General features: G+C 37.5%; 1 protein-coding gene across 2 annotated transcripts; it reads right to left on the bottom strand.

Annotated features, from left to right (window-relative positions):
* Window positions 1-245: 245 nt before the first annotated feature.
* On the bottom strand, window positions 246-6,844 carry LOC103417512 (uncharacterized). Of its 2 annotated transcripts, none has more exons than XM_029097545.2 (7): window positions 6,266-6,844; window positions 6,109-6,184; window positions 5,881-6,011; window positions 5,723-5,793; window positions 5,170-5,251; window positions 692-784; window positions 246-571 (listed from the first exon to the last, which is right to left on the bottom strand). In XM_029097545.2, the coding sequence occupies exons 1-6, from the start codon at window positions 6,698-6,700 to the stop codon at window positions 764-766; spliced, it is 816 nt and encodes a 271-aa protein (XP_028953378.2). In that variant the 5' UTR covers window positions 6,701-6,844; the 3' UTR covers window positions 246-571; window positions 692-763. The 2 variants fall into 2 exon arrangements, with proteins under 2 accessions (XP_028953378.2, XP_070673159.1); XM_070817058.1 differs by having other exon boundaries at window positions 246-555.
* Window positions 6,845-9,457: the final 2,613 nt, after the last annotated feature.

The raw sequence follows: 9,457 nt of genomic DNA, 5'->3' as shown, positions 1-9,457 counted from the left end.
ACGTGCACGAGGCATGATGGGCTTCGATTCTAACGAAAATGGGTACAGAATTCCTAATAGACTTTGATAAACGGAACATAATTTCAAGTCCTAGTACAAGCATCTGCAGTGCATTTTCAATCCCTTACGTCTAACGTTTTGTAGTCAATTTTTTTACTAACTTGGCCTCAATCCCTTAAGATTTGATAAAAAATCTCCCGTCCAAACATAGCCTAAAGTGAGTGTACAATCTCAAACACACACAGTTCATCCTAAAGGCATTCCTTCTGTAAATTTAATTATCGAAAATATCAAGAACTCCAAAACTTAATTTGAAGAGCAACAGTAAGCCCAACCCTATGATTAGTTTATTCTTTTGAAAGACACATTGAACGATGGCAATTAGAAGCAATGGTCCAACCGTCCAACCGTCCAACCAAATGAACCAACAAGCCTTTTCTTCTAGTTTTGCTGTGTCGAAGAATCTAAGCCTTTTCTTCTAGCTTTGCTGTCTCGAAGAATACAAGCTGAGAGCGCATTCATCCTTTTAGCCTCGAAACAATGTCTGTGCATAAACTGCATATACCAGTATCTGACAAATAAGAATTGTCATGCAAAGTAAACTATTGGAAGGCAGGTTGATCAAAGTCAAGAGGAGAGTAGGTTTTAAAAGAAAAGTGGCATCCAAAGTCATTAGTACTTGAACAATTACCTCAAAAAAGGAAAAGAGAAAGCAAACATTAGTACTTGAAAGTTGAAACAAGTATTTCCCAGCAGACAAATTCTACTTGAGAGGCTTCATACCCTGCACACGTCACAGAAAAATTCAACATCTGTATTACTGGCACCAAATTTTTAAAATCCAGATAATTTGCTATATGCATTTAAAAGAGACCTGCTTAAATTATTTCATGAAAAAGTTGCTGAGAAGGGTATTCTAACCCTTACTTCACAAATGATAAAATATTGGGTCTATTAAGCCACTACTGTCTCTTCCAAAAAAAAAAAAAAAAAGCCATTACCGTCACATGCTCTAACTAATCATTGGGTATTCCTACGCATGAACCCAGTTTCACATGTGCTCAACTCAATATTACAAAATATAAGCTTTATTCATATTTCATTATTATGATATGTGCGGCAGGCAACCTCTTAATCAAACCTGAAAATCCTAAAAGGGCAATATATAATCGAATGGATATAACTAACCATCCTGTTAATTTTTAATTAGTTAGTCAATAATATTTTCATTGTGCCCTCTCCCTAGCTTTGTAAGAGGCATAGATTCCAGACAGCCACCAATCAGATTTATTTCTCCCCTCGATTTGTAAACAGAGAAAAATAACTCCAATTGATTCTTAAACATTAGTAGTTCAGGTGATGGTACTCCCACATGCTGTATTGACACCCAATCTTTATATCTTCTACCCCAAAAACTGCTTATTAACTTCCTATGAACTACAGTTTTCTGTCTCTTTCAAAACAATTAGATCAGCCCGACCTCAAACCAAATAATATAGTCTTTTCCTTCTACTACCCGACCCTCTTAAAATTCAGCTAACTAACTTCATTTACAATTATCACTCACCTAGCTCTAGGGGTGGGTTCCAAAAACCGAAAACCGAAAAAAACGGAAAACCAAACCGAACCGAAACCGAAAAAACCGAACCAAATTGAAAAAACCGAACCGAACCGAATTCTTTTGGTTTGGTTCGGTTTTAGTGATCTAGAAACCGAACCGAACCGAATTAATTAAATTAATTTTTTTATTTAATTATTTGTTTTGGGTATTATTTTCTAAACCGAATTTGTAAGTTAAAATGTGCTAAACCCAATGTGTTGCCAAACTTTAAGCTCAAAATATTAAAAAAAGGCCTATAAAAACTCTAAACCCTAACCTATTATTTCACCTCTCCCAGACCCTGCGTAAAGCGGGAGCCTTGTGCACTGGGTACGACCTTTTTTTATAAGGTTTCGGAACCAAACCTTCTCTTGAAGTACCTACATCCATCTCCATAGCACTGTCTACTTCTGCCCCAGCTTTCTTTTCCAAATCTACTCTCATATAACATGTAACAGAATCCATAAACATTTATTTCGGGTAGATTACTTGGGTAATTTGTGATAAAAAAAAATCCAACACACACTAAATAAATCCACCCATGCATTACTTTTACTAATCAAGTTGTCAACATGCAGTTACAAGCAAACAACCTTGATCTTTGAACAACATCATACAATTTAACTTTTCTAAGTCATTTGTACGATTTTTGTGCTGTGAGGTTGTTAGTTTGGACTTTGGAAGACTTGATTGATGATTTTAGTTCAACTTTAAATGTTTATTTTCATTGTCTTTGATTCTAGTTAGAATGCTTATGTTATGATTGTGTTGGATATGTTAAAATTTAAAATTTCAATATTTTTCATTTTTTGAAAAAAACAAAAAACAAAAAACCGAAACCGAACCAGAAAAAACCGAACCGAAAAATAACCAAACCAAAAAAAACCGAAAAAAAAATGAACCGAACCGAAATTTCGGTTTGGTTTCGGTTTTGGCAAAAAACTGAACCGATTTAAACCGAACCCACCCCTACCTAGCTCTTCCTGCGTGGTGCCACCTCTTTGTTCATGGTTAATCCCAGATTTCAAGTTTTCCCTCAACCTTTTTCACTTTGCAGCTCTAAGACTTTCATCCATTATTTAGGGGTGGGCTTGGTTGTTTGAATACGAAATATCTTTTCATGTTTATGGTTAAATTAGCTTCAACTGTAAGTGAATTCCTAGTCCTCAGCATTTCCTTTTTTGTAGTTTCAGTTTGTACTCATCTGTTATTTTAAATATATTGTGTTCCTGGGTTTTTCTATTCTATATATAAAAAAATCAGGTTTCAGGCAGACGCATCTTGTAAGACAGCACATACATATAACACTTTGTCAACTGAAAATTGGTTCTCACCTCTTATCAGAATTTCCAGAGCAATTTTATTCACACAGGCCTATTTGAATCCCCAAGTTCTGCTTTTATGAACATGTTCGACTATTTTGGGTGTCAGCACTCATTTGTACTATTACAAACTTGAGTCAGGAAAGCAAATCTTAGGATAAAAGAAAAGAATTTTATGTCACATGCAACATAAAGTAGTATATGCAACTTTCATCTTTGGCCCACACGCAAGATCATACGAATATGATTTTCGTATGGAATCCATGGTTATATTAGTCACCTGAACTTTAAACTGAGTACTTAGTTTTAACTTCTGCGTTTACTAGGTGGCCACCATATTGAGTGTTCTTGTCCTAACAGGAAAGCAAATGTTCTATAAAGTACACATAAGATACGTTACATAAAGAATGCAGGTCAGACAAGAAAAATATGAGCATTTGTTTACCAAAGGAATGTGTGCCTAGGATACCTCTGTATGGTCTCTGTGTGTGTGTGTGTGTGTGTGTGTGTGTGTTTGAGGTGAGGAAGATGTTTGTGGGGGTAATTATTACCACGCCACTCTATTCTAGACTAAAAGAACCCCTACTTCTCTTATCTCTTTGGAGTGGCAAAGCCTGAAAATACACTTCTTTCTTACAAAAATAAAGCAACTAGAATCCAGGTCTTCTCTAGAACCCTTAGCCCTTCAAACAGCACTAAAATTCCTACTATTACTGCCAATCTGAATCTCTGGCAAGCATAATTTTCTATCTTCCACAATTTTTACCCTTCAAAATTTTTGTTTTTTCATCTCTTAATGTATAAATCTCATTTCTGTTATTTCACTTTCCTAGAATCCAAACCATACTGATTTCAACTGTAGAAGCAAACATAATTTGTTGGTGCAAGTACCATTCGTTATGGCTAATGCAAGTACAAGCAAGGAAAGGAACAAAGCCGGAAATAAAATCCTGGAACAATAGTTGCCTGGCGTACAGGAAAACAAAATGGTGCCCCTCAACTAAGAATGCCAAGGATCATAACCTCTAACTTTTGGCTAAAAAGTTATACAAGGATGCTATGCAACTGACTACTCTTAGTGCCTGAAGAATCTTGGTCCCCACAGAGGAGAAGGAGGAAAAGACCAAATGGCTTCATATTGTTATCTTACCTTTTAGATTGCTTAGAAAGTTAGAAGTAGGAAAAATAGCCCACTAACCTGATATGGAAAAGATTCTTGGTCAATAGAAACGGCACCGAAATAAAATTGATGAGGACATCAGTGCTAAATCATTTAAGGTTTTTCACCAAGAGAGATGGAGGAAGAGACCACAAAGCTCTGCCTTTGCTTTGTGGCTGGATCAATGTTCCCTACAGTTTTTTCTTTTGGAATCTTCCAGGAATCAAACTATTGTCTTTTATGGTTCTAAATGTTCCAGAAAGATAGAGGGTGCATTCATTTCAATTTCAATGGACCTTGCAGTTACTCCCCAAGCCTTTGGTAGGCAGCTTTCTAGAAATTAATAAGTTAATGCATCTAGAATTTTATAGGAGTCGAAAAGCCTTTTGCCATTAAGAGTTATCTGGACTATAAATATATGTAAGTGCCTTTACGCAAAGCAATTAAGTTTATAAATAAAATTCAGTTTCAGAAATACTCTGATCTCTTTCCTGCGAAAGGAATTTGGTGTGAAGCCAAGCTTGGGTGTTAAGCCCCTGGAGTGAATCCAGTTCATTTCTTCTTCTAAAAACAGGTTCTCTATTTCCTTACCCCTCTCATCTCGTACCAACCATTTGCACAACACTCTACAGGAATTATTACTCGCATTGGAGTTGAACCAACCCTAAACTACAGGAGTCGAAGCAATTTAAAACTACGTAGTTTCTAAAATTTGCGAAGGGACATACTGTGGGTACAAAAATCCGCTTGTATTACTCTAGTTTCCTACTCTGAATTTTCTGGTGCGTTATGGGTGTTTGTAGTTTCTTATGACTTTTTATTGTTAAATTAATTTTACTATTAATCTTGTCCCTAAACATATCATGCATGGAACTCATTGTGACCTAAAGGTTGTGGGTTTGCCACAGGACATAGCCTAGCTGAAAGCAGGGTTAAGGATACATGTGTCTGACCCTCCAAACCCCAAATGGCATTACAGAAAGCATCTAGTTACCTAATAACAGCAGGAATAAGTTGTTATCCAAAAGTCAAAAGCTAAAATATGAAAGTGAAGTGATAATTCCTATAGTGAAAATTAGAAGTATTACCTTGGAAAACCTTAGTTCATTGACTGCTAGTCGGAGAGAATCATTCGAGAGTATTAACCGCGACAGAGCACCTGTGCTCAACCTGCATTATTTAGCAAGTAAGCTATCAAACAGAAGAATTATTGTCTAGACATAATGAACTTTTTTCCGCGCCCTGATGTTTGCACAAATTAAACAAAAACTTTCCATTTGTAAGTAAGTGAATCATCAAACAGAATCATCTTCCCGTCTATCCTATTTTATCCCCTTTTTGTTGCTGGTCGTTCTGTCAATCTCCAGTGGAAGTTAATTCGAACTGGAAAATGGTAGTTTTTTATTTATTTATTTTTATTTTAAAAGAAGAGTGGGAATTTTTGCTGTTAATGATAACTTATGTAGGCTGTACTTTGAAACCACTACTGTTGCCTTGGTGCATGTACATGGTGTCTCCATACAAACTGGCTAGTCAATCTAAGATGGAGCCAACTGGAAAGGGATTGTAAGAAGAGAATACGGATAATGTGCACAATTATTAATTACGGAGAAAGTGTAGAGAACATTGGGAATGGTATACCCCAGGAACTTTGCTGTCTCTGAGACAGAACCGTCAACTGTGAAAATGAGATCCAGCAGAGCTTGCATTCCCTGCAAAAGGAGAATGACTAGTATAAGATCGTCCACAGCGGTAGACGATAGTAGAAAGAATGACTTAATATAAGAGAATTAACATACCAAAATGAACTTAGGATTGTTGGGACCAATTTGGGGACCACAATCTGAGCCTCTGATGGTAGACTTTGGGGGAAGAATTTGAAGAAGCTCTCGAGGAGGGGAATAAGCATCGAGATCGACGGTGTTCCTGACTAGACTAGAATAGAATAGTTCCATAAGATAACAATTTGATAATTAAAAATAATAATAAGAAGAAGAAGAATATTGACAGGGAATGAAGTTGTTCACCTTTGAGAGCTATAAGAGTGCGAAGGCGAGCCAAGGCTGAGGCACGATTCATATGCTGGGATCGGTCCTCCGCAGCCTAATAAATAAGAATTGGAATTCCAATTAATTGAATTGACTACGAAGAGAGAGAGAGAGATCGAGACGAGCAATGGATCACCTGCGCAGTAATACCGGTGGGGAGGTGCTTGAGGCGTACGGCAGACTCTCGCTTGTTACGGTGCTGACCCCCCGGACCAGACGTCTTGAAAGTGTCCATTTGGCACTGGCTCATCAGCTCTTGGTCCGTAGATTCCAGATATCTTTTTCCGACATTGGAGCCATTAGGCCCATTACTATTACTAGCACTGACGCTGCTACTGCTGCTGCTGCTTCCATACTTAGAGCACCGTACGAAGAAGAAGGATTGTGGCGGTGGTGGATGTTTTTGGGACCACGCCCAGTTGCTGAAGCTTTCCTTTCTTCTTAGTGTTACAGCAGCAGCAGCTGCTCTGCCACTGCTTCTTGAAACACCACCTACTCCCCCTACTACTCTTAAACCCCATGAATATGAATACCACAATTTCCACCCTGACAGTGCCACTGCCATTATCATCTGTCCCTGAATTCTCTCTTCTCCCCTCGTTTCCAAAACCCCTATTGCCTATTGCCACCGCCGCCCACCCTTTGGGCCTTGCCCTTTGCATACTTTTCAATCCCTGGGCCTTGCCTCCGATTTTCTTTTAATTTAAGGGAATATTTATTTACACCCACATTTTAGTTAATCTTTTACATTTACCCTTAAATGCATTTATCATTTAACTTTACTTTTTGCCCCTCACTTTTAAGTTCCCCACATTTTGGTTTTTGTTAAACTTTACATTTATCATTTAACTTTACATTTTGCCCCTCACTTTTAAGTTCGCTCGACTAAAACCATTTATCCAAAATATTTAGGTTCACCCGTTTCCTTTAGCTGATCAGGGAACTAGATCTCATCAGCTAGATTGGTCTTTAATTGTGGGTAAATTATTTTAACCATTTGTTGAAATGTCTAGAAATTAAGTATCACGTTCTCTAATATTGTCAAACAAGGATGATGAATTTATTTGGGACTTTCATAAACCTCACACCAACCACCACGATGGCATTTTTGCTCACCACCATTTAGTGTGGTGTATGCTCACCACCTTATTTATCATCATTAGATGGGTTTGAATTTCGAGATTTGTGCCTATCTACTACACGAATCTCGAAATTCAAACTCATCTAACGGTAATAAATAGGGTGGTGAGCATACACCACACTAAATGATGGTGAGCAAAAATACTCCCCAACCACCACCCCACCTTCACCACATCTCTGTTGTAGATCTGATGTCAGCCACCATTTATACTCACTAAGGATGCATTTGTTTGCCATCATTAACTTTAACCGGATTGCATTGAATTACATGTTAGTGTAGACTAGTGTTTGTTACAGACATGACTAAGTTTAATGGAACAAAGGAAGACTTACCTCAACTAAATCCATCACCATGATGTTTTAGCAAGACCCCTCAAAAAGCATCAAACCGCTACACCCGTCTGCTTTGCTTCGTCTAGGACCAGTTCACACATCTTCGCCTTGAAGGAATACTAGAGGTCAAGAATGTTGGAGATTTCACATCAGATCATTCCTTCATCCATCGAACCGCCAAAGGAGCACCATTGCAGCAATACAACTGTTGAGGGGAAGTCGTAACGTCAAAAGCACTATGAATAGATCATGATTTAAATATTCAAAATTATGTTGGAATCAACGAAATTGAGGATTCCCGATTATGCATTTTGCAGGAAAGATCTATCAAAAAATCGGAGAAAAAGAAGTGATGGGAGGGAGAGAGTCGAACGGAGAAACAGAGGAATAAACAATATACTACCCTTCTGAAATGAGGAATAAATAATTGGATCTTTGAAATTAATTCAGCCTGCGATAATTTGGTGCACAAACGCACCACAAATTGCTTCTCTTAACATAATCTTAGCCCATTGAAGAAAAAAAAAAAACATAATGTAACTCATAACGTCGCTTCACCCGCAAACTTCTCTTTCACTATTCGGTCCCACATGCCCAACTTTCTTCCACTCTTCTTTTTCACCCAATGCTACAACAAGCTTGACCAACCAAAAATCCAAAGCAATGTTTGACAAATCTCTAGTGGGCATAGAGTAAAGGTCTAGGCCTATGTGGTTTTTTATTTTAGGGTAAATATCAGTTTACTACCCTCATATTTTATGGTTTTCAACATTTAGTACATCAAGTTTTTTTTCGTCCCAGAGTCATACTTAAAGTATTAATTTTGGGATAGTCACATACATCCGTTAGTCAAATTGTTAAGTCTGCCGTTAACTGATGACTTGGCGCCTATGTGGATAATGATTGGGTGCCACATGTCATTAAGGGGTCCACGTGGATTTTTTTTGGAGAAAGAGTTAAAAAAAAAAAAAAAAAAAACCTGTCTTCTACCTCCCCCAACCCCCCGCACCGCTTCCCTCCCTCTCTCTTCTACAACCTACAACCTGCACCACCCTCCCTTCGCTCTTCCTTCCTCCCTTATCCTTCCATTCTCTCTTCTGCACCAACCCACCAAACCCTAGAAAATTAATTTGCAGACTGCACACCGTAACCCTTCTCTCTTCTGCAACCCACACCCTTTCATTCCCTTCTCTCTTCTACAACCTGCACCACCCTCCATTCTCTCCACGTCATCAGTTAATGGTAAATTTAACAGTTTGATTAACAGATGTATAAGATTGTCCCAAAATTAACACTTTAGGCATGATTATGAGACGAAAAAAACTTGATGTACTAAATGTTAAAAACCACGAAAAATGAGGGAAGTAAACTGATATTTACCCTAAAATAAAAAACCACATAGGCCTAGACCTTTACTCTATGCCCACTAGAGATTTGTCGAACATTGCTTTGGATTTTTGGTTGGTCAAGCTTGTTGTAGCATTGGGTGAAAAAGAAGAGTGGAAGAAAGTTGGGCATGTGGGACCGAATAGTGAAAGAGAAGTTTGCGGGTGAAGCGACGTTATGAGTTACATTATGTTTTTTTTTTTTTTTTATGTATAAGACTGTCCCAAAATTAACACTTTAGGCACGATTATGGGACGAAAAAAATTTGATGTACTAAATGTTAAAAACCACGAAACATGAGGATAGTAAACTGATATTTACCCTTTATTTTAATTAAATCTATTATATAATATAGTAAATGTTCACTTATACTATAATCTAGAAACATAAAATGTAAAATGACAAACTATATAAATTATAAAGTACTAGAATTTATTAAAAGCAAGGACGAGACTATGGCAAATGGAGA

This window comes from Malus domestica, chromosome 17 (assembly GCF_042453785.1).
Source record: "Malus domestica chromosome 17, GDT2T_hap1".
In the NCBI taxonomy this organism is placed as follows: domain Eukaryota; kingdom Viridiplantae; phylum Streptophyta; class Magnoliopsida; order Rosales; family Rosaceae; genus Malus; species Malus domestica.
Note: the sequence above shows the minus strand (reverse complement) of the source record. Positions and strands in the feature narration are given on the sequence as shown.

Bases quoted from the DNA above. Each gene is read 5' to 3' on its own strand.
- LOC103417512 (XM_029097545.2), bottom strand. From the start codon at position 6,700: ATGATAATGGCAGTGGCACTGTCAGGGTGGAAATTGTGGTATTCATAT. The intron at 5,794-5,880 runs GTATGTTAATTC...CTCCTTTTGCAG, and splicing joins ACAATCCTAAGTTCATTTTG to GGAATGCAAGCTCTGCTGGA. The intron at 5,252-5,722 runs GTATACCATTCC...TAAATAATGCAG, and splicing joins GAGACAGCAAAGTTCCTGGG to GTTGAGCACAGGTGCTCTGT.